Source organism: Poecilia reticulata, linkage group LG20 (assembly GCF_000633615.1).
Source record: "Poecilia reticulata strain Guanapo linkage group LG20, Guppy_female_1.0+MT, whole genome shotgun sequence".
Classification (NCBI taxonomy): domain Eukaryota; kingdom Metazoa; phylum Chordata; class Actinopteri; order Cyprinodontiformes; family Poeciliidae; genus Poecilia; species Poecilia reticulata.
Window position 1 is genome coordinate 25,278,362 of NC_024350.1, and position 26,142 is coordinate 25,304,503.

General features: G+C 37.9%; 1 protein-coding gene across 3 annotated transcripts; it reads left to right on the forward strand.

Moving 5' to 3' along the window:
- The first annotated feature begins 2,093 nt into the window (after positions 1-2,093).
- Positions 2,094-25,659, forward strand: LOC103456973 (NACHT, LRR and PYD domains-containing protein 3-like). Of its 3 annotated transcripts, none has more exons than XM_008396859.2 (12): positions 2,094-2,279; positions 3,838-3,980; positions 4,145-4,255; positions 6,069-6,179; positions 8,829-9,004; positions 11,350-13,126; positions 14,556-14,729; positions 15,028-15,195; positions 15,332-15,508; positions 17,432-17,608; positions 22,276-22,428; positions 24,429-25,659. In XM_008396859.2, exons 2-12 carry the CDS (start codon positions 3,943-3,945, stop codon positions 24,433-24,435), a joined length of 3,069 nt encoding a protein of 1,022 aa, XP_008395081.1. In that variant the 5' UTR covers positions 2,094-2,279; positions 3,838-3,942; the 3' UTR covers positions 24,436-25,659. The 3 variants fall into 3 exon arrangements, with proteins under 3 accessions (XP_008395081.1, XP_008395082.1, XP_017157284.1); XM_008396860.2 differs by having other exon boundaries at positions 8,880-9,004; positions 11,347-13,126; XM_017301795.1 differs by lacking the exon at positions 24,429-25,659 and having other exon boundaries at positions 8,880-9,004; positions 22,276-22,432.
- Positions 25,660-26,142: the final 483 nt, after the last annotated feature.

The window sequence follows — 26,142 nt, forward strand, 5'->3', positions numbered from 1 at the left end:
TCTGTTTCCTGCTGATCCTCAGAAGCTGCAGCAGTTTGAGTCTAAAGAGACTCTGACTGGATCATGATGACCTTTGACCTGAATGGTTTCCATCCTGTTTATTTCCTCCTGTCTGCCATTTAATGTCTGATTGTTTTTCTCTTTGGATGAAGATGAAATTCAAACTCAACTCCATTTAGAGGCTTTTTACATTTTTATCTGAACTTGATTCAACTGGAAAGTTTTTTTTCTCACTGATTTATTTTCATTCTGTAACCAAGAAACATGAAATAAACTCAACTCAAAATGTTCCATGTTGATGCAGATTTTCATATTCTAGATGTTTTCTGCAAATGTTTCATAAGATCTTGACATTTTATCTGCTGCTGCAAACAACTCAGTGAGTCAGATGAGAAAGTTTCTCACATTGAAATCAAATGTTTTTCCCCTGTTTTAAGATAAAATCTAAAACTTTATTTTATTCTTTAGTTGGTAGGACATATACAACAGACATGGATCAAGACAATCTGATGCATCACAGAGTGTATAGTAACAGTTAAAACTCTTCCTGGAGCAGCTCAGACACTTTCAGATCTCATTTGGAGGATTTCCCTGTTTTTCCTGCAGAACGTTTCTGTTGGATCAACGGCTCATCGATAAACTTTGCTCTGCTAAGGTCAGATGTCTTGATTCTCATGCTGCTCAGAAAAAGCTGCATTTTTAATATTTAATCATTTTTAATATGCAGAATATTCTGTCTGGAATTTACCTGAGGAGTTTGGCGGAGCGAATCATAGGGTGACCTCCATGTTCAATTAAAGGTTCATTAGGTGGAATATACCGCCATCTGGTGGCGCAGGCTCCTAACTGCAGCCATTGAGTGAGCAAAGTCTGATTTTCTGAGTATTTCTGGGCTTTTACAATGAAAGAGGCCAACCTGAAAAGAGATGAAGCTGAAGGTTGACTCAGATCTGTTTTCTTTCTCCACTCGCATCGAAAACCTGGGAAACTCTCTGTGGGGTAAAACAGCTGCACATGTCCGTTCATCCAGCAGTTCAGCTCAGATCTTCAGGAGAAGTCTGTGATCTCCTCCAGAAGAAAGCAGTCCTCATGCTCCACACCATGGAATAGCTTTAGAGGTCTTTCTGGTGTCCATCCTTTCAGAAGCCAGTTCAATAGCTTCACCTATTCATTAAAGTCCAACAGCTGTGATGTCCATTGGTTCCATTGTATCTCCAACTGATGGACTGGATCAGAAAGAGAGCTTTCTAATATTTGGATGTCATGTCAGGCTCAAGTCTCTTTTTGATTGTATTTCCTTAATTGAATTATTTCTGCTTAGTCTGTGCATTTTCCATGCAGCTGACTGTTTTTCTATGTGGGGTTGGTGTGATTTATTGTTTCTTTCTTTGTTTTTATTAATGTGTGCAGCACTTTGAGCTGCTTTGAGTGTGAAGGGTGCTGAATAAATAAGATAGATAGATAGATAGATAGATAGATAGATAGATAGATAGATAGATAGATAGATAGATAGATAGATAGATAGATAGATAGATAGATAGATGTTACTGGTTGTCAGGATGCTTTGGGATATCTCAGTAGAACATAGATACATTGAAGAGAACTTAGTGAGAAAAAGAAGCAGATAAACGTAGTAAAACATTTGTTAATGTGTTAGTGTAAATAATAGGAAAAAACAAAGACTTATAAACAACATATAAATGTCTGATTTAGAGTCCTACCATATTTCATTTAAACTCCCAGAATATCTGCTCCTTGGTGAATTATTTACAAAAAACAAGTTCTTTGTTTTATTTTCCATGTCTTTTATCTGATTAGCTGTACATGTTCGTGACTTGTCAGCTGTATTTTATTGCACAACCCTGTGAAGAACTTTGGTCTCCATGGGTGTGTAAAGTGATCTATAAATGACGGTTCGTGATTGTTTTTCCCCTAATAACTATGTTCTTGGAAGATATAGTCTTTCTTCTCCTTATTAAACTTCTAACATTATTTATATATAACTTTGCCAAAGAACATCCAAACTCCTATTTTCTTCCAGTTATTCTTAAATTCACAAGTTTTACCTCCACTTCCTCTGACGCATCCATTTCCTGACACGTGACCGGAGACGAGCAGCTTGGCGCTCACAGATCCCGGCTGAATGGTTCAGGTGGACTGTAGAGGATTCCGGCTCAACTTGATCGTGCTTTGCTGAGCCTTGCTGAGCTTTTACCGGGTTTTCGGGAAGTTCTAGACTTCCACCGGTTCTCCTCCAGAGCTGACTGTTTTTATTTAAGGTAAGCTCCTTGGTTGTCCTTCTTGTACAGATTATGAAAGTAATTAAACTCCTGTACTATCGCCGCGTTACAAATTAACGTATTTTCATATTAACTGCTGACCAACTTCTGTCGGCAGATGTTAATGAACTGAAGGACCATATTTAGCTGCCCTCGTCGATGCCAGTGTTCTGATGTAAATACCAGAATAAAATTATTTGTCTAATATTGTTTTGTGTTTTTGGTAACGGATGTAAAACGGTTTGGTAAACGTTGTGCTTTTAGGACCAGTTTCAATGCAGGCTTGATCGGTAATTTACCACTTTGATGTTATTCATCCTATGCTTCATAAATCTGCGGACAGTTGCACAATAACTCCTCTGTCTAATAAAATGGATAAAATTGTCCTCAGTGATTACGTTTTAAGTGGAAACAAACTGGAATGTGTTAATCTAAAGAATGGGGAAAGAACTCACCTGATGTTTATCCAGTGACAGGATGTGCATGAGTTTTACAGGTGAGGTGGGAGGTATGGCGGCATACCTCTAGTCTAATGGTTTTATCAGCTCCATTATTCTATTTGACTCCGAAGACCATGGTTTGGAACGCCACAGTTTCTCATATCTTGTTTTCTTTCAGGTTTTATGCTTTTATCTGTCTTAGTTTAGAAAACAAAAGCTAATCTTAGAGAAACACCTTTATTTGAAGATTTTTATGATTCACAGTAAGGGGTGGTGCTCCTTCTGTCCAGTTTCCAATAGCAGCTGATGTGAAGATAACGTGACTCTTTTTAATTATAAGAAGAAACATTTTTAACACAATATCATATAGAGGTTAAGCCTGGTTATGTGATTTTCTATTTTTTAATAAATTTGCAAAAAGTCTCAAACCTTTTTTCCACTTTATCATAATGGGGTATTTGTGTGTTAGATTTTTAGGAAAGAGATTCATTTAATACAATGAATGTTACAGACTTATTTGGAATAAGTCTGTAACAAAATGTAGTGGAAAAGAGAAGCGCTCTGAATCCTTTTCAGTTGCACAATACAATATTCAAGACAAACCCTATCATAAAAATAATTTATTTCAGTGTATTGTAATAATGCACAGTTGTTAATAATAATAATTCTCTCCGTAAAACACATTTCTATTGTTTGGCTTTTCATAAGGCCTGACATTGTAATTTACCTGTCTGTGTTTTATTATGTCTTTTTGTCTGTGGTATATGAATACTGTAGCAGCTGTGATCCCGATGGCTTCAAAAGTCATTTAACTCCTTAACTGCCATAAGGACACAGGGAAGTGTTTTAACTTAAAGTGTTTTTTTTAACAACAGTATTTCAGAATTCATCTTAAAAGTTCTTCACAGTGTTTTTTTGCAGGCTTATCTGCAAAAAAACACTTAAACAACAAAAACTTAAACAAGTTTTTGTTGTTTAAGTTTTATTGGTACCAATATATTGGTACCATTTAATGTACCAATATATTGGATGTATTGATGTCTGTTCCAGCAGAGCAGAATAAAGTGCTTTCATTTGAACACCTTATTAAAAAGGACTGGTACTGGTTTATATTTCAGACTGGATGAAGTCTAGATGACTGAATGTGACTGGAGAAAGTGAAGGACAGTGGAGGATCTCCACTATTCAGTTCTAGGTGACTGAAAGGGGACTGGTTCAGATAAATGGATCCAAAACGCAAATACAGACCCTTAGTCAGAAGGTGAGAAACGTCTAACCAAAATCAAATTTTTTGCTACAAAACTTTCAGATTCTGTCTTTAAAGCCTCTGAAATTGTGCAACACAAGTACACCACCTTTATTGTTTTCATCAGTTTCTTTATCAGTAACTGTTGGGATCTAGAAAGCAACATATTTGTGTTTCAGAGTGCAGAACCATGGCTGTTCCACAGGATCCATCAGTGTTTCTATGAAGAGTGACATGTCCAATCGGTCACCCCCATACTTCAGTAACGAACATGGACCATCAGACCCAAAGTAAGAAACCTGCTAACAAGAACACTGTCTGAATATCTGCAGTTGTTTATCTATAGAGCTTTTTAAATGGTTTCCATCAGGGAAGGTGCAACTGCTTGATGTTGTAGTGTTTATTAGGGCTATTACACATTGTCTAAGGTTTTCTGAAAACTTGCTTGTTTTTGAATGATTTATTTTTTTCCTATTAAGCTATTTTTAATTTAATGAATGCAGGAGTTTTATTTCAGTGTTGTGATTAATTGACCACTGTATCTGAGGAAAAATCAGACTGAGCTGCTAAATTAATTGTTTAAATTTATAATGTATGAAACTTACAGTTGAGTCCAGATGTTTCAGCTGTAAAGGATATAAACATTTTATTGGCACAGCCTTAAATTAGATCACACCACACATGTCTTACCCTAACCCTATCATCAGAATTATTTCTATCTGCTAAACGCCAAATTATTATTCATTAATATTTTCAAACATATGATTCCTCTGTATTTGGTGGCATTGCTTTTCAACTATATGAACTATATCATTTATATCTTTGTGTCATATGTTAGCTCTGAGTGGGATGATGATGAAAAAGTAAGTCTTTGTCTCATAAAGTGTGGGCACCCCTGACCTAGAAGGTCATGTCTGTGCGCTTTTGCTGTTAAAATGTTTTAATCACTTGCTTAAAGGGGAGAGACTCCACTGTCTTTGAAGTGAGCAATAATATCCGTCATACCAAAAGCAGGAAAAGATAAAACAAGAGTGTAATGCACATCTGTACATCTGTCTTTAATATTGATTCTAAAATATTAACTTCAATCATTTTCTGATCAATCCCTAAACCAATTGATCAGACAGGATTTATAAAAAATAGACATACACAGGGTGACGTGAGAAGAGAGTTACACCTTATCAAAATCATGAATATAAATAATTTTAAATCATTTGCAATAAATTTTGATGCTTAAAAAAAGCCTTTGATTCCATAGGTTGGGAATATGTCTACCTGGTCCTGCAACGTTTTGACTTTAATTATTAAATCATACGTTGTCTGAAATTAATAATTTGCTAGATTCCCGGATAAAAAGCCCCAGAGGCCTTTGAGGCACAGTCCCTCTGGAACAAGGATGTTCAGCCTCAGTAGAACATCCGAGCCCCATTCAGCCTACTGAGTCCAATTTTCTTCACACTTTTGGTACAACCATTTGTTCAGAAAATTTTGGAGGATCCCTGTGTTTTAAAGACTCACCCCAAGAGGATATAAGTAAACTGTTCAAATTTAAATGGAAAACAAAAACCATGAAATATTTATCTGTTAATTTAGCCAAAAATCTAAACGAAATATATTAAGCAAATTATAGTACTCTGACAAAAAATAAAATGATTAGGACAGATGGGACAAATAATTCATGTTAGAAGGATCGCCCCAAGCGACGCATTCCCAGTCCTAATTTATACTGGATAGACCAACATCGGGGGTCCTTGTACTAAAGGGAAGCTAGTGCCCCATCTCCTTCAGCATCTTAGCTTTTTATCAAGGTTTATTGAAACCTGTTGCATTTCAGGGTTTTACTTTTTTTATGCATCACTGTCTCCCTCCCTCAGTGTGTTCACTGTTCTACTAACTTCTATGTTGTGTTTTTCACAGTAATATAAAACTTTGATCAGTAAAGTTAAAAAAATAAATAGTTTTGTTAAATATAACTGACCTAAATCAAAAGAAACTTGGTCCAATTTAACTTCAGACAGTGAGAAAATATTTGTTTATTTTAATTCAGTGTATATAACTATCTGGTTTCAAATGTATCTAAATAACAGTCTATTTTTGTTCCAGAATTCATAACCACAGATCTTCCCAAGGATCCAGCAGTCTTTCTATGAAGAGTGACTTATCCAAAGATGCTCCTCCAGACTTTAGTATCGACCAGGAACCATCAGAACAAAAGTAAGAAACCAGCACTTGATTTATTCCCTTGATCTTCATTGATTTTGCTGTTCATCAGGTAATTTCTATGCATTTCATTTCTTACAAACTTCACTTTTGTCTTGCTTCTTCTTTTGTTTTACTTAATTATTTTTTACAACCTTAGAGTTTTCAATTTTTCTCTCTTCTAACTTGGTTAGTCAAAAATCCAAACTTGTTTTCCCCCAATCATAAGTTATTACACAAACACTTGATATTTGTCTTTCACTTTTTGTATTTATGAAATTATCTCAGTCATTTAACATTTTATTCATCATCCAAACACCAGCTAAGGGCTAATTTATGTTATTGGAGAAATTGAGCAAATGTAATATGTCCCCTATTAGAAATACAGATGGGCATTGCTGTGCTAAGAAAATCAATCTTAAATAGTTAATGTTGAATTTAATCTCTTTAGTCTCAGGACTGACTGAGCTACCAGCTATTTTCTCCAGTCTTCATAAGGACTTTTTGCACTGCGGAGCCTTGGTCAGAGCCTTGGTCAGAGTCTTGGTCAGTCTGGCTGCCATTTTGTGCTCAGGATGTTTTTGCCTTGAGCAGATTGCCACATCAAAAGTGGCTGGTGATGGCCATCAAAAACAAATTCCTTCTGAAGCTGTCAATGTTATCTTCTCAGAGATCGGAAAAGAATGACCTCACCTTTACCTATAACTGAATAAACAAAATAAATTTCATCTGAGCAGGGGTTGGTAACGGAACATTTTCAGTCTTTGACCGTTTTTGTCAAGTGTCCTATAATTTCATGGCTTCCTACACTTGAAAAGGAGGACTTGGAGACTTCAGGAATTCACTCAATCTTTTTTATTTTCACCAATGAGTGAGAATCAATGAACAGGTGAAAAACCTACAACACACATACAAAATATTTTAACATACATTTTAGACATTTGGTTCAAAGTTAATAATTTATCTCAACTAATTCCATTTTTAACCTTGAACATGCATTTATTTTACAATTTTAACCATAAATTCAAGTATTAAATTATTAAATTCCATGCCTGGTTGAATTTGAATCAAACAAATCTAAACATTTTAGAATTACCTTTTTTTCTTTTTCTTAGGACATATGTTTTTTACATTAGATATCTTAACATACATTTAGTGGAACCAAACTGTAAAAACTAGCAGTGCAAACTTTTACTTCAATAAATTATGCATTCCTTTTCTCAAATGTGAAACTACAGTCAAATTACATTCAATTGAGCCCAGTTAGTGGCTTACCGGTAGTCCTTATAAGTCCTTTCCCATGAAATGCTGCTTTGGAGGCTGTGTTTGCCTTCCTCAGCTCTGTTGCAAAACCAGTAAAGTGGTTTGTGAATTCCTTATATTACCTGAGTTGAGGGTGCTGCTGATTGGGTCAGATTTCTTTCACCTGCTGAGAAGTGCTGCAGAGTGGCACACTGATGTGTGTGTGTGTGTGTGCGTGCACACACAAATGTCTATTCATGCACCCACATCTGAACTAATGAGCAGATCTGCGCAACAGTTTTCTTTTTAAATGGTATGGAAAAGTCTGAAGCCCACCTGTCACTTTAATGGATTACAAATCAAACGGAACACATGGCGTAGATGCTCAGACATTTTCGACTTGCACATAGGGCAACATGGAGTTAACTAAATAAATCAATATAAAAGATTCCCATCTGAGTCTCATCTCTCAACTGGGCAATGAATTCCATGCATTTCCTCCTACCCTCAGGGTCAAATGAAACAAACATATTCTCAGAAAATATTGGAATGATACAAATGATGAGGTTAACCATATCTTTCACGTCTATTTTCAGTCAAATTTCAAAACCATGTTTCTGGGTTTTAAAATCCACAAAATGCAATCAACTGATGGATACCTTTGGGATAAACTAGTAGTGGCTGGAAAGCTGCAGTTACAAAAAATAGATGGTACAGAAAGAACCAACTGCCCAAGAATGGGTTCATTTTTTGGATAGCAGCAGATATTTCCAAAATGGAAGAAATAAACTTCATAGTCAGCTAAAGATTAACTAAAGGTAGAGAAGACATTTGAGGCATTGTTGCACTGCAGAACATCTTGGGTGATCACAAAGCAAGCACAGCTCCTCCTCCACAGGCCAAGCCACCAGCCCACTAGTACTCTGGCCCACCATGAAAGACGGGCACAGTTTTCCCCAAAAATTGTTGACAGTACTTAAATATACACCTATGGTCTTAAAAACAACAAACAAAAAATAAAACTGTTTTTAACAGTTTAGAGATTCTAACTACCTCTAGATATTTCAACTTTTCACTCAAAAACTATGTGTCAAGAAGAGTTGAGTGGTTGGAAGCAACAATTTTGCAGAAATCTAGACTTGGATTAAACTTTATCGGGATTATGGGTTTCTGACTTCTTCCTGTGGTAATTAAGAGGCATTGGTGGGTATACCATAATAATTCCACTCAATGTTAAAACCGTTTAGGGAATCATAAGGAACAATAAAATGTGGGTGCTTTTTTGTGAATTTGATTCTTTAGATTGCCTCTAGTGGGGAAATTTCTCATCATCATCCAGTAGGAGTTATTTTACATGTAATCTGATTGTGTTGATCAGATCAACCTGTTCCAAATATTGTTAATCATAAAATTTCTTCACAGATTTAGGAAGAGAACTGGTGTCTGTGATGAAAAGGCACTTTTGTGTTTTAGTTTTTGTCAGGAGGTCACAAAAGATCTTGTCAAAGCCAACTGTGGACACTGGAACCAGTCTGCTGCATCAGGACCCATCTCCTGTGTCCAGTGTGGAAAACGACCCAGAACCAACTTTTTACAAGGTGTGATATTTCTGTCCTTCTGTTTTAATTCAGAAATATGGCTTTGTCAAGCAGATTAAATATTTCAGTTCATTACAAACATTTTATTTAACTACCAACAAAAATGTTAGTTTTTTCTGCAGTATTCAGACATGCTCTGTGTCATATCTTGATTTTTCTGTTCAACCTGTTTAGATTTCAGACAAAACCAAAAGGAAAGTATTGTCTTACTGCTAAAATTGGTGCAGTTTTAAAATACATAATCAGTAAGAAGCATCACATAATGGAGATTGCGATAACATTCTTTAGGAGATATTTTTTATTCAAAGGCACTGTTATGTTCAAACCATATACAAATATAATAATAAGAGCACATGGCCAGGCCTCAGAGAATGGGTTATAAAAACATAGACCTTCAGTGTCATGTATTAGTCATGATTGCAAAAATTACTGTTACAAAAATGACAGTGTCCAGTGTCTTAAGCTGAGTTCAACTGATTTTTTTTTACAGTCTTACAGACTGAAAAATAATGTTAAAGAAAATGGTCACATACCGAGGCTTCTTGGTATTGTTAACAACAATGATAACAATTAACTCTCCACAGTAGAACTTGAAAACTAGTAATAGTTTACATTTTAAAACCCTGTTTAGGACAACACACCATGGGATTCTGCACTTATTATCCAACAGTCAAAGTGGCACTTAAGTTTTAAGATACACGGGAGGGTACAGTCGAGCTTTGAAAAATATAAGAAAATATCAATTAGACCTAAATGATTTGGAAACAGAATTATTTCAAAGAAACAAATGACACAAACTAACCTGAAATGACACTAAAAGTCCATTAAGCTTTTGATTAGGGGAGAAACATGTGGATTCACTGGCTGCAGCTTCTTTTGGAGAATCTTTCTGGACACCACCTTTCTATTGCCGGTCTTTGTGCCCCTTTCTGGGTTAATCTGAATGAAGAGCCTAAACAACACAATCCAACATAATTGCCAGACTGTTGTGGAAAACAGTCTGGCAATTAAAACTTAAAACTTAAGTCCCCCTCAAAGGTTACATGGCTTTCAACCCTGGCTATCCATACAACCATAAGTAGCTTATTGCCCTAAGGGCAGAGGCAGGTGTTCTGTTGTATTTTTCCCCAAACATTTTATAGAGTATACTTTGACACATCAACGCGGAATAAATTTCAGGTCAACATGACAAAGCTATTCTATAATGGCTTTGTAATTATGGGAAGCGGAGTGCCTTCTTTAGCGGGCCGTGTTCTGGCCAGGTCATTGTTTGTGTTGGGCAATGCTCTCACTTTCTCTCTAGTTTAAAAACCTACAAAATTGAGTGCTTCAAACCTAGACTACATTATTCTTCACTAATAGCATGCCATTTAAAGCCTAGTTTCTGAACCATAAAACCTTTATTTAATTTGTGAAAGTTTATTAAAAGGTCATATTTGTTCTTTTTTGCACCTACATCTCACAGCTCCGGTCTGAAGAGCTGTCAAACTTTACCATCAACCACAACAGTAGATGTGTCTGATGCTGGCTCAAAGTCACACTTTTAATTGTACTTATTACCACAAACAACCATTCAATCTCACATTCATCAAAATGTTGCTTCTTTAAAATAAAATAAAATAAAAAAACAAATTTACTGTGGAAATATTAAAAACCCCAAATCATACAATATATGGTCAATTAGCGTTTTCAAGGAAAAATATAATGTGGCCTCAAAGGTCAAGGTTACCACTCGGCTCTAAAACTGTGATTTCTAAACCTTGACAAGTTTTCATCATAAAATGAAATACAATTTGATTAATATTAATAATTTCAATGAGACAGAACTTTTGTCAGTATTTCAAAGGTATTAAAGAATGCAGTTGTCTAAACGTCCTTTATGAGCCGGATAAATTTTGGACACAAAGTACTGCATTTTAAACATGTCTATCTCTTGAATAACTTTATCAATGGAGCAGCAGCTGGTCCTTTGGCAAATGCTGTGGCCTATTGGGGCGAACTCATGAGAAAACACACTGACCTTAAGTCTGAATGTCAGTACAACAGGGGTAATCACTTCTAGTCCTCAAGGACCAGTATCCTTCTAAATGTGTCTCTACTTCAGCCTGATTCAACTATTACTACTACTGATACCGAAGAGACAATTGTTGATTCAGGGACATGTGTAAAATATTTTGAAACCGGGCCTTAAGGACTGGAACTGATATGATCAGGAAGAATCAGGTGATATGGGACAGAGTGTGACAAGGTTGCATAAACATAAGAAGAGTAAATGATGACTGAAAACAGATTTACTTTTTCTGAAAACAAGGTGACTGTTTTTATGTGTATGTGTTTCTTAGCAGATGATGGTCTGCAGGAGGTTTTAGAGGAACACAAGATCAGTCTGAGGAGGAGATGTGAATGTGTGACTGAAGGAAGTGATGAAACAGGAAGTAGAACCCTCCTCAACAAGATCTACACTGATCTCTACATCACAGAGGGATGGAGTGAAGAGGTTAATACCCAACATGAGGTGAAGCAGCTGGAGAGAGCTTCCAAGATCCAGAACCTCCATGCCTCTCCAATCAGGTGCCATGACATCTTCAATTCCTTCCCTGACCATCATGGAGCCATCAGAGTGGTTCTGACCAACGGCGTCGCTGGTGTTGGAAAAACCTTCTCGGTGCAGAAGTTCACTCTGGACTGGGCCAAGGGCTTGGAGAACCAAGATGTCAGTGTGGTGGTCCTGCTGTCGTTCAGGGAGCTGAACCTGATCAGAGATCAGCAGCACAGTCTTCTCTCGCTTCTCCATGTTTTCCATCCAACACTCCAGAAGCTCCCAGCAGAGCAGCTGGCTGTCTGCAAACTGCTCTTCATCTTCGATGGCCTGGATGAAAGCAGACTTTCACTGGACTTCCACAGCAGTCAGTTGGTTTGTGATGTCACACAGAAGTCATCAGTCAACGTTCTGCTGACAAACCTCATCAAGGGGAACCTGCTTCCCTCGGCTCTCATCTGGATAACTACCAGACCTGCAGCGGCCAATCAGATCCCTCCTTCATGTGTTTCCAGGGCAACAGAAGTACGAGGSTTCACCGAYGCCCAGAAGGAGGAGTACTTCAGGAGGAGGTTCAGTGATGAAAAGCTTTCCAGCAGAATCATCTCCCACATCCAGACCTCCAGGAGCCTCCACATTATGTGTGGAATCCCAGTCTTCTGCTGGATCACTGCTACAGTTTTGGAGAACATGTTGCCCTCAGAGCAGATAGGAGAGCTGCCCAAGACCATGACTGACATGTACTCACACTTCCTGCTGGTCCAGACAAAGAGGAAGAAGAATAAGTACCCTGGAGGACATGCAAGGACCTCACAGGAACTGATGAAGGCTGATAAGGAAGTTCTTCTGAAGCTGGGGAGGCTGGCGTTTGAACATCTGGAGAAAGGAAACATCATGTTCTACCAAGAAGACCTGGAGCAGTGTGGTCTGGATGTCACAGAGGCCTCAGTGTACTCAGGAGTTTGTACAGAGATCTTCAAAAGAGAGAGTGTGATCTTCCAGAAACCAGTTTACTGCTTTGTTCACCTGAGCATCCAGGAGTTTCTGGCTGCAGTTTACTGTTACACCCAAAGGAACACTGAGTTGCTAAGAAGCTTTCTGGGAATAAACAAATCCAAATCTCTGGATGACTTCCTGAACCAAATCATGGTGAAATCCCTCAGCAGTATAAATGGCCACCTGGACCTGTTTGTTCGCTTCCTACATGGCCTCACTGTGGAATCAAACCAGAACCTTCTAGGATCCCTGGTGGGTCAGAGAAAGACTGGTCCAACAACTCATCAGAAAATCATAAAAAATTTGAAGAAAATGAACACTGATAGAATCTCCCCTGACAGAAGCATCAACATCTTCCATTGTCTGGTGGAGATGAATGACCTCTCAGTTTATCAGGAGATCCAAAAGTTTCTGAAATCCAAGAAGAAATCAGAGAAGAAGCTCTCAGAGATCCAGTGTTCAGCTCTGGCCTACATGCTACAGATGTCAGAGAAGATTATGGATGAGTTGGACCTTAAAAAGTATAATACAACAAACGAGGGGCGTCTGAGACTGATTCCAGCTGTAAGGAACTGCAGAAAGGCTCGGTGAGTCCATATTTATCCATCTACTAAATCTGTTGGAGGTTAGAAGATCAGTTTTTTTTAAATTTGTTATAAATCATAAATATCAAGCTCAAGGCTGTGAATCACATCGACCCCACTATAGCACAGCATAATTTGAAAATTTTGTTATTAATGACTCCCAGTAGGAAAGAACGTACTCAAAACAGATGCTCACTCCTTTTCCATAGACTCCATTGCACCTGGCACGGTTCACCAGCGTTTCCACTATGTTCCCATACTTCACAAATATGGGAAGTGTGGAAACCCCTACTATATCAAATCGATATAGGAATAATGGAAAGTTGACCACTTAAGGTAACAACAAACAGCTTCCAGTCCAGGGGGCGCACAGCTGATTGTGGCAATGCCTGCCCATGCCACTGGGCCTGCGTTCCTTAGATCTGATGTAATCCAGTTATGAGGGTCAACACTGTAAGAGACGCTATAAAAACTGGGTATATTAAAAAAATATTTTTACAGGCAGTACTGTCAAATAAATTTGAGAGAGACCAGGATAAGCTGTTCCTCCTTCAGGTGACAGAGTAAAAACCAACCACCATTAAAACAAAGAGGAAGCTGGTCACCTGGACTGAATTTCACAGAATGATCTGATATCTGTGAGAAGGGAAGGATATACAATAGTGTTTTGGCTGCTGCAGCACTTGTATCCGTTGTTTCCTGGTTTTGCTCAGATTTGAGCCATTATTTTTAGTAAGCTGATTAGATTTGTTTGGCAAAATCCAAAAATGAGAGAGCTGTGTAAGCAATTGTTGGATATCATCTGCATTTTGGTGTCATGAATTGTGGTTGATGAGATGGTGAGAATGAACGCTGGGAACCCAGAAGATGATGATGATGATTTAATGGTGAGAACAGCTCATACCATTCAGGAGCAGGCAGCACAGTGAGCGGAGAATAATGCAAGCACTGGTAGCGACTGGCTAAGACTAACTCGAGAGCTGCAGCCGACACAGGACTTAACCAGTTCAACTGTGACGACAAACAAATTAATAACTGACTGACACACGACATGCAACAGTCGGACTTACAACAACAATGAACAATCAACAAGGATCCGACAAGAGGCAGAGACAACAATTGGAACAATCAAGTGAGGACGGCACAGAGACTCACAGAAAACCTAACCTAGAAAATAAACACAGAAAACTAAAATTCCCACATTTGGTTTATAGGACCAGAAAGATTTTTTTTTAAATCACATCTAGCCTTCATCAGGGATTTCAATGTTAGTTGAACTTGATCAGATGCCATCTCCCCTACATGTGAGCACTCTACCTTGAACCAAAAACATCCACAAACAATTGTAGCTTGGCTGAAATTGGTCAGGTTCAAGTGGAAAGTAACTGTTGTCACCTAATGTCACCTAACTACCATTTTTCTGTAATTACAGATTTGCCAGATGTGAATTATCAGACACCCATTGTGAGGTTGTATCTTCATCTTTGAGGGCCAACCCCTCTCATCTGACTGAACTAGACCTGAGTTGCAACAAACTGGGAGACTGTGGAGTGAAGCTTCTGTGTGATGGGCTGGAGAGTTCAAACTGTAAGCTAGAAATCTTGAGGTCAGTACAGCTGTCTTTTGTTTTTCAGTTTGTATAATTCACTGATACTTTAAAATATGTTTTAATCATTTATTTTAATAGCTATTCCTTAACGTGTGTGTGTGTGTGTGGGTGTGTGTGTATGTGAATTGTTTTTCCAGTTTCTGTGTTGTCCTATCATTGACTAGCGACCTGTACATGGTGCACTTAGTAACCAATAACTGTTGGAATAGGAGTCATAGATTTATAGGTGAATTTCCATGTGATTTTCACTCGTAGCACTTTGGCTTTGGCTCATATGTTTCACTTTTTTATTTAGATTGGCAGACTGCAGTTTGTCTGAGACCAGTTGTGTTTCTCTGGTCTCGACTATGAATTCCAGCCCCTCCTATCTGACAGAATTGGATATAAGTAAGAACAAACTAACTGATGATGTTGTGAAGAAGCTTTGCAATTTCCTGAAGAACACTACCTACAAGACTCTTAGGTAAGACACACTTTTCTGGTTTTGTCCTTAAAATAAGTTGATGCACATTAGACCTTACTCTAAAACCTTTCAACCACCAATTAATATTTTTGATATCTTTAGAATGAAAAAATAATCATGTTTTATTTTTATGTAGATTGTGGGGCTGCAGTTTGTCAGAGCGCAGCTGCACTCTTCTCGGTTCAGCTCTAAAGTCGAACCCATCACACCTGACAGAACTGGATCTGAGCCAGAACAAAGACCTGGGAAACGCTGGAGCGGATGAGCTGTTTGGCTTTCTAAAGAGTCCACTGTGTAAACTAAGCATATTAAAGTAAGACACCATTCTATGAATTTTCTCTGATATTAATATGAGGTGTGGTACAGTTAACACTAACCTGTTAACACAAGGGCAATGATATTTTTATTGACACATAGGATCTTCACTGTAGTTCAATTTGTTTTCCTACTTAACATTTCATTGCTATTTTATACAGGTTTATTTTCACATGGGTTCATTCTAATAAGGTTGATAGGCAGTTTTGGTGTAGCCTTTTCTGCTGATCAAATTTAAAAAATACTACTAAAATTGCTTAACACAACTAATACCAAAATGTTTTTTTCCAAATTCTGTGTAGTACTTGTTGACTCCTGTTTTTATGTTATTCAATTTCCTTAATGGATGACAATTTTAGTATATGGCCTGATTTTATGTTATGATTTCCTTTAAACATGATTCAAAGGCAAAAAGCACCTTCTTACACCATTCCAGACAAAACTTAAGCCCAATTCTCATGGGAAAATGTTTCCACCTTACCTATATTCTTGTTTTTGTGCTCTGTAGCTGTCCTGTTTTGTTTTAGGTTTTGAAACATTGAGCATGGATAATGGCATTAATCTCTGTTTTTCTTACCAGAATCAAAACTCTTAGTCCTTGACACTAAAAACATGATATTCAAAATGAAAGGTTATCATATTGTCTGTAGGTTTTTTTACTACTTGGGTTTAGTAGTCCAGGAACTCAACTGTCTGAAAAATAAGCGTTAGGGCTTTAATACCTGGATAACCACTTTACTACTAACTTTACACTAAAAGAGAGGTGAATGAAATAGATTAGTATAACTGATTTTCCCTCAATGTTGAAAGCCAAGTGTATGAGCATAAAACTGTAAAACACTTCTGGCTACAGATGGGATTAATGTGTGGTGCTCATTCAGTAAAACAATAGGATGTCATAAAATGCATTTACGGGGTCATGAACAATAACATATAACCTATCGCAAAAACCCTGGGGAGCAACTCTAGAACACGGCATGTCCAGCATTCTTTCATCTACATGCGTGGGCCGCAGTCCGATTTTTATTTTATTTTTTTAAAGGTCATTAAGACCAGCAATTTTATGGGACCAAAGTCAAACTTCTGTTTTGCATAGACATCCCACAGCAGTTCAGTTTATGGAAATAATTGATCCAGTGTCTTTGGATCAATTTTAAAGTTATTCAATTTTTCTGTTGCTAAATAATCCATTCCTGCATTGTACTCTGGAGAAAGTATGCAACTGCACAACAGTGTGGAGAATTCTCTTTTCCTTTATAGCATTTAACCTGACAGTAAATGTTATCTCCTTGTCAAATATAGACCACTTGGTTGGGACCCGTAAATGGACCTGAGCCAGGAATTTTATACCCAATGGCACGTTTCTGGTTTAAGTAGGGGCAACGTGATGGTGACAAGTGGTTGTGTGTTTCTTCAAAACCTTTATCTTACGGACCAAAACCAATAACAAAAACAGCTGAATAGTCATTAAGGTTATGCTAATCAGCTGTGAATTTCCTTTACACCTGGAAAAAGCTCAAATTTACTAATACGATGAAATCAAACACAAATTTACCATTTTAAAACTTCCGAAACTGCTATTTAAAGCAGTTTCAGAAGTTTTAAAAGTGGTTTCAATATTACTTCAACTAATATAATTTGCAAAAAGCCAAAATATTTTTTTCAGAAATGGGTGATTTTCTCTTGCAGTCTCAGCATTTATATTGATGGAGCTGCAAGAGATTGGCTGTAGTCAGCAGCCCTTAATTAAAGGAACAACATGTTGTCATTGACAACTTTGCATTTGAAATGCCTTGTTGCTGAAAGGTGCTATACAGATAAAATTAAATGTTTTTAATAAATATTTTTACATGCTTTTTCTTAGTGTTTTAGCCTGCACCCAGTTGACTTTACTCTCAGATATTGTAATCTTTTTCTTTAGATTGAGGGGCTGCAGTTTGTCAGAGATCAGCTGTTCTTCTCTGGCCTCAGCTCTGAAGTCCAACCCGTCCCATCTGACTCAACTGGACCTGAGTGACAACAAAGACCTGAAAGATTCTGGAGTGAAKGAGCTCTGTGGTTTTCTACAAATGTCTGTCTGCAAACTACAGACATTGAAGTAAGAAACTATGCAGGATTTCTTCCAGTGTATTTATAAGCCTAACAGGGGGCTGGGCTTTATTAGCCCCAACCAGCCAAATCATTGCCTGTTTTAGGAAAAAAAGAAAAAGATCATAATATTTTTTTAATACACCAAGCCTGCCTGCATGTGTCTTTGCTGCACTGAACATTTCACGGGAAGAGCAGAATTATTCCTTAAAGACGAGGTTCTAGGTGATGCATTGAACAAGGCACCAATCACACCGCTGGTACCGCTGCGCGTTGGCCGCCTTGCCTAGATGGCTGCTGCGTCTCTCAAGTTTGCCTCAGGGTGGTCCTGGATGATTTGGAAGGTGTTTCTGGAGAAAAGTTTGACCTGTATTGGGGTTTACATTAATGAGTGATGATTGCAAATTGCTGAGATAACAAAAATATACTCACCAATATAGATTTTTAAACAGTGCTAAATTCAAAGATTAAACTCATAGCATTGTAGCTATGAAGATTATTCTTCACACTTTTACAAAGTAACCTTGCCAGCTCCTTAAAATCTGAACTTTAAGTAGTAAACAAAAAAGTTACATCTCTCCTTTCGGTTATAATAGAATATTTAGTTAAATTGTTCACAGACACACCCTCTGCTATCAGAGAGCTGCTCAGTGCAGAGGATCGTACTTGTGAGTTTAATCAGGGGAGCGACAGGAACACGATCGTTACATTTTCTAACGGAATGACAGTGAATTAGCAACGCTGCTAGCAGCTCGTTTCTCTGAAGAGCTGGCAGGAATTAAGAAAAAAGCAGAGAATCTGGTCAGAGTCTGAGCTGCAGGTTTGTGCCGACAATGTGAGACACCAGAACTACACAATATTAGCTTGGTGTGATGTGAATTTTATAAGACAAAATGAAATATCTGGGTTTATTTACTCCATCAGAACCAGAACCTTGAGGTTCTCCGTTGCTGAGTGTCACTGCAACTCATTGGAGAAATAACCGCAACTGCTGCGCTCCAGATCGTAGTACGGAGAATCTCCCCACTGGACCAGAACCGAACCGAATCACACATTAACCTGTCATAGAGAGCAACTTGTCACTGGAAAGTGTCTGCCCTTGTGGAGCTCGGGGAACTGTTGTGCTGTTCTCTAAAAATCAGACCAAGTTTAATTTGTGGCAGCAACAGGTGTGTATTGAACAAGCTCCCAAAACAAAAGCGGTAGTTTTCATCGCCTGCCGACAAAACAAAATAAAAGAATTTGGCTAAAACTTCTAAACTTTAAGAGATCCCAAAGTGCTTTATGCATGCTCATTTCATTGTGTGGACAAAAAGCCATACAATTGCTTTTGCAACTGAGTCAGTGAAGTAGCTAACTATGCTAGTGCGGGTTATTTGCGGCCATTTCTTCAAGTTGCCATCCCTGCCTGCGTTAGCTGTAGGTAGCGGTAAAACAATATTGTCACATTTAAGCTGTGATGGGTGGAGTTCCCACATATGTTATAGCCTAAAACCTCTGAGGAAAGCCGGTTTGCGAGTTGCTAACAGGGGAACAGAATTTCTCACAAGACCGGTTAGCAGCGGAAGCCGCGCCCATAAATCACGCAATGCCTCATGGGGGCTCGGAATAAGGTGGAAACATTTTTGAAGAAATGGACCATACCAAGTTCTGCCCAGAAACACCCTCTAAAGTCCCACATGGCTGCATGTCTCACAAACAAAGCCTCGTGGAGCTTAGTTTCTATGTAAACATGGCGTCTTTCATTTCGACTGACTCTCTGCAGAGTATTTCTGAGTCGATTAGTGTAGCATTTCTGCCAGATTTTCAAAAAATATCAGCCACGACAATGGACAGGGGAACCAAATAGTTCATGTCATCTTTTTTGGACGACATCAAGGTGTTTGAGCCACGCGATGCCTCCAACATTGTGCGAGTCGCAGCGAAAAGTTACCAGTCGATGAGGAACTCAGCAGATCCTCCCACCCTCAGCATAAATATAGCTGTGGACTAGGTCACTGATGGCTATTGCTCTTGCAAGGCTGGGTAAGTCGGGCATTTGTGGTTTTGAGGGTTACTTTTGAAATCGGTGATTTCTGTTGGCAAATGTTTGAGTTTGCCTAGGCCTGATGCTAGCGTGGCTAACACGATTACAGTTTAGTAAAAATGCCTTTTCAGGTGAAATAAAATCTTTAATGTATGTCAGATACGGTGCACGTTGCATATTGATCTGTTCAGCTAACGTAAGGCTGTAACAGACAGGCTTCAGGATGTAGAAGTTGTATCGGTACTGCCATTATGCTGTACTTGGCTAAAAGGTTTTCATAATGGATGTGTTTATTATTGACAATTTTTTTCATTCACTAAACACAAAGAAAGCAAAGCAATAATACTTACACCAGCAGACACTTTGTTCTTATTGATCCTACGACGGTTGGGCTGCAAACGCGGTCGTGCACAAGCTTTGATCCAAGCAAGGCTTTCCGTTTCAGATTTTGGAAATCTGTGAATTTTAGTTCCACAAACACGATCAGGAAACCTGACATCGCCTGTACAGATACCCCACTGACAGTGGAGAACCATTCTTTATCGAGTCCTGACGCAAAAACTTTCTGCCGGTCTGCTAGTCCACAATGTACATTAGCATGTGTTTACTACAGTAGCTTGTGTTTGTGAGATGGTCACGCACGTGGTAGCTGCGCTGTGACGTAAAATGGGCATTAGCCAATGAAACGCGGCCCCTGTGGTAAGGTCCATGAGGAGTTTTGGTGTACCAAAACAGCAATTTTTTAGTTAATAGGCAACAGCCCCAGGAGTATTTCAGCCATCGCACCAGTCTATTTAAGAATGCTTATTGTTTCCCCCAAAACGATAAAAACCTGGAAATTGTGATAATAATTACCCCTGTATTTTCCAGACCAAACCCAGCGGAAGTACGTTCATTATGCAACATATATAATCACCCGGCTGGATTATTTACTAAATAACAAAACATAATTTAACAAAGCTTCGATGCAGATGATTTGCCTCAAGAAATTTTTATATTTGAGGTACTCAAATCTATCGAGGAATTGCCACAGTCCTAATTTAATATTTCTTAAAAACAAAAACATTTGATCAGTTCTCTACCTTAGATACAGTAAATAGTGAATGACCTCTACTTGTTTAGTGCTTTATCACGTCCTGAGGACTCTGGTGACACCATGAACAGTGTGCTTTGAGGCAGAATGACAATAGCTTGGCTGACATTCAATCAGAGCTGCTTAGCCTCCTGATCATCCCCAGCATGTAAAGGCGATGAAGTGCCTTGCCTAAGCCTACAACGCTGAAGTGATGGAAAAGAGGGTTTTTAACCTGCAACAGTATCAACCAATACCTCTTTTGCATTTCTACCGTTGTGTAAATAGTTCAGAAAACTCAACTTAATAAAAATGTTCATCAGTTTATCTATAGAACCAATATGAAGATGTCACCCTCTTTGGGGTTTTTTTCACCAAACTGGTTCCAGTGCTTTACTGGTGCTAATGTTGACTTGGTACCAGTTCTATGTGTGCAGCGCTGATGTCATCTGAAATGCGTGGTGTGGAATAATCAGACAACTTCTCTCAAATATACACATTTTTTAAACAAAATGAGCTGTTCATAGTTAAAAATTTTGTTCAACTAACTCGCTAACCTAGTAGCAAACAACTAAAAGTGCTGAAAAAAAGATAAAATGATCTTTTATCTGCAGTAAAATGATGGTTGATGCATAATTTATTGCATCAACCAGTAAAATGATGCAGTGATGTCATAGTTCAGTATGAATTATGTCTATTTAGTACCCATATTTACTTAATGAGTAATTTGGTTTGTTTTAATTAATTCAGGTTTGTTTCTCAATTGCTTTTTGTTATGATGCCCCAGGGATCATAGATTATTTTCTTGCCATTTCCTGAATTGAAATAGCATTGCAAATCTGATAATATATAATTATTTGTCTGTACAAACAACTGGCTCCAACAGTTGTTGGAGTCAGTTGTTTGGCTCCAACAACAACAGCCGTTGATAATCCAACAGCCGTTGGATTATCAACGGCTGTTGACAATCCAACAAACCAACGGCTGTTGGATTATCAAAACAGCCGTTTTATTGTTCAAAGTCTCAAAACATTTCCAGGTTCAATTTATTAACTCAAATCAATAACATTTAATCAAGACGACTCTAAAGAGAAAAGATGCAAATGATTCAGCAGGATGTGTGTTTTTAGACAGTAAAACTTTTTAAAACTGTAAAACTTAGTTGGTAGCCAGGTGCTTATGATTTAGAATGAATGAATATAAAGTCCTGCTTCCCGGCTTTAGAGAAATGCTGCTTTAGACCAACATTTATCTTCATACTTTTATCATCAGAGCAAGACCTAAACAAGAATCAAACATGGAGAACCAACATTTGGCTTTACATTTAGCTTTAACTGGGTTAAAACTAAATAACCCAGTTAATAATTACTCAGAACTGGAACCAACATTTAGTTTTATACTTCTTTCCTATCAGTCTTTCTTTCGGTTTTGTTGTTTTGTTTGTATTTCCCTCTAATTTGAGTAAAGCACTTTCAACTGCCTTGTTGCTGAAAATGTGCTATATAAATAAAATTACCTTAACGTCTTCTGTTCCATAGTTTCATATTCAATGGCTGTTGCTCACATTTTGTTTTCTCAGATTGTGGAGCTGCAGGTTGTCAGAGATCAGCTGTTCTTCTCTGGCCTCAGCTCTGAAGTCCAACGGCTCCCGTCTGACACTACTAGACCTGAGTGAGAACAACCTGGAGGATCCAGATGTTCACCAGCTGAAGGATCTTGTAATTACTTTAAAGTGAGTAGATGGTTGGAGTCCAACATGCATCCACATATTTGATTAAGACTGTATTGTTCTGGGTAGCTTTGCAGTCATGGGTAAATGGGGAGTAAAGGACGGGGCTGAGGACACAGCCCTGGGGCATACCTGTGCGGGGTCTGACTACGGAGAAGGGAGTGGATTTGGATCTGCTGGGATCTGTTGGTTTAAAAATCCCTGATCCACCAGCACAGTCCTGCTCCTAGTACCAGGGACTCCAGCCTCTCCACCAACTTGTCAGGAGTTGATGGAGTTTAAAGCTGAGCTGTAATCCACATCCAGCATCCTTACAGAGTAATGTCAGCATACCTGTTGGGATAAGTCTTACCATCACCTTTTAGTTTTTAACAAGTTTCATTCCACCAATGATCCATGCAGACTTCTTCAATATCACCAACTGCTGAGCCTGATTTCTCCAACTCTCTTGCAAGTCAAACTTGTTCTGCAGTGAGCAAAAAATGAACATGAGACAAGTAAATGGACCGAGTGTACGACCCAACCTCTTTAATTTGAAGGTCTGTTCTTGGTTAAACTATCATGATACACCTGAGAAGATATTTATGTGCTTTCAAGGTGGATTTCTGACGCTTGATAATGTCTTCAGGTTCTATTTTTTAAATGGCATCATGCAGTGTTGTTGTTGGTAAACTGTTTTCTAAATGCTCTCTTCTGAACTATAAGTTTCCTCTCTAGTTTGGTGAGCTTGCAGCAAAGYCCTGGCTGTGTTTAGTGATGCACTGAATCCGGTGGACAGACTGATGCTGACTTTTCTCCATAAGTTCTACAAARGCTTTGACATCTGCCCTGTTTCAGACTTCTGTGGACCGTAATGTCTCTGTTGGCTTGTTGTCCATCTTGTTCCTACGTTACCTTACAAACTGAATTCTGTTTTGTGGAGTGAGATATTATCTGGTTTTCAAAACGAAACCTTTGGTTCCTCCAGTTGTTTTACTTATTTACAGACTCTTCAGTTGTTTGGAATATTTCCAAATGGATTRAAGATTCTCAGCTGGTGAAGAACCTCRTTTTCATTGACAACTATATATCATWKGAAAATAAAATACAAGAAGTCAATCCCAATTCAAAGTCTGCAACCTTAATTTCTAATGGTAAACTTTGCCTTAAGTAAATGGAAAATATTGAATGTTTAGGGCCAGGCTGTTAAACTAAATGATCTAGMCACCACAGGGAGGAAATGAACAGTATACAAACTTAAACTGTGCATTTATTTACTTTTATTCCAAAACAAGTTACTTTAAGTTGTAAATGTTTTTATGGCCATTAAAAACCTAAAAATTCCTCCTTAAATTGTCATCTTTCATTCAGAGGASTATGCAAGAACTTCCACGGCCTATTTGATTACAACACATCTGCTTCTTTATCTACCATTTCTATAATCCCCACAGCAGAYGCAAYAATCCTTTAAAGGYCTTTCTGTCAAACTTATAACAGCAGCAACATAAACAGGAATAATGCCCACATGGATCATTTCAATGGTATGTTCTACCATCATAATATTGAAATAAAAGTTGACTGAATAACAAAGTTAATGGTATTTTAGTTAAGGGGTCTGCTTTTGTGAGGGTCCAGGCTTATCTCAACCAGGAAATGTGGAAAATCCCTGTTTCATGATCTTTCCTAGTTTTGTGAAACGGCTCTCAGGAAGCAGAGCTGATTCCAGCGTCCAGCCTTCCAACATGTCTGCAGACTGTTCCTCATTCATSAAGCATCAGATCTCATCTCAGTGTTTTTTCTGAGAAAGAAAACGGATAACATAAATCACCATGGCAATGGGAGAAAATGAGAAGCTAAAAGTGGCAACAGTTGATGCTGCAACATGGCTAGAGTTAGCGTGGCAGAGAAAAGAATCTGGCTCCACTCCACAGCTGCTGATGTCCTTCATGTTGTCTGGTGCTGCTGATGGAGAGAAGCTGGAAACAATCACTGACCTCCTCTGTTGCTTCTTTTCATCGTTGCAGGAAGTGATCCTTGACAAAGACAGAAGTTGAGGCGTGTCCTGATGATCCTCAGAGGCCGATGCTGCAGCAGTCTGAAAATATGAAAAATGTTATATCTGTGGATTGGTCTGAAATTATTGAAGWTATAGGTGGTGAAAGGGAAAAAAAGTTAAATTTTCATTACACTTTCATAAGATAATGATAATAACAACACCTACATCCAACATATTCCACTGAGCTGTTTATTTTTTGTTTACTAAATATAGCATATAGCTAGTTTAACCTTCAAAAAATCTGAAAGTATCAGGAAAAACAGGCATCATTTTCTTATTGTAATACCTTTAATGTGAGAGTTCTGATGAATTGCTGCTGCCAGGGTTCAAAGAAAAAGGAGAACAGGGATGGAGAAAGTGGGCCTCCTGCTGTGTCTCTGYAGGATGAGATTCTGTGAAATGATATTGTTGGTAGTAACAGTCACTGCTGGTGATGAATACAATAACTTAACCCAGTTAATAAAAGGATCTCAAAATCCAAGCCTTCTTAATATTGAAAACAAAAATAACCAATTCACTTTATCAAACACTTTTTCAGCATCCAAAGTTACAATGGCCGAGTCGTTTATTTGTTAAAACCATTAAGTTCAGCAACCTCCGTATATTATGAGTGTCTATTTTTAATGAAACCAGTTTGAACTGGATGAGTTGAGGATGAAATGACTTTCTCAGTTCTGATTGTTAATGGCTTGGTGATAATTTCATATCTGTATTTATTAATGACTGTGGTCGATAGCTGCAGGTGACCTTAGCATCTTTGCCACGTTTAGGAAGAATTGTATTAGCAGTTGTATTTAAATTTGGGGAACAATATCATTTTCTTTTATTTCTCTTATTAATTTGAGATATATTGAATTCTGATGGAAAACCGTCCGGTCCTGCTGCTCTGTTGTTTGGCAGAAGGTGAATTGCATTGATTAATTATTTTTCTGTTAATGGAGCTTCAAGCAGACCAACTTGTTCATCTGTCAAATGTAGATCAATGTTGTTTAAAAAGAGTTAATTTCTTCTGGGGAAGGATTATTTTCTTCGCAATATAATTTGGTATAAAAATCTCAAACATAATTTATTTCTTCTGGGTCGGTTTCCCTGCTGAATCTCTAATAACAGAAATAATATTTTTCTCTWTGTTTTTCTTCAGTTGATTGTGAAAGTTGTCTTGTTTAAGTTTCTGTAATAAAAAAATTGGCTCTCTTGTTTGCAAACATATTTAGTTCATATCTTAGATGACATATTTTGTCTTCAGTTGTGTTAAAATCCTTATTTCCTTTAAATTCTTAATTTCCATCTGTAGCCGAGTTTGTTTTTCTCTTTCCTCCGTTTTCTTATGGACTCCATCTCCATATGCTATGATTCTTCCTCTCAATGCATTTTTCCCTGTTTCTCATATCAACGATGCTGCAGTATTTGGTGGCTCATTCATCGACRCCCATTCCGTTTTCAGATATCTGTCAAACTCTTGGTCTTCCAATAGTGATGGATTAAGGCGCCATTTACTGAAAGATTGTTTTTCTACAGTCAAAGAGATMCAGGAGCATGATCACTGATCACAATCGAGTGTATATTAGTTTTGGTTATGTTTCCATTAGAGAGTTGCTTATTAGAAACATATCAATCTGTGAACATGAATGATGGACAGAAGAGAAAAAAGTCAGTTCTTTTGATGAAATGATCTCCAGCTG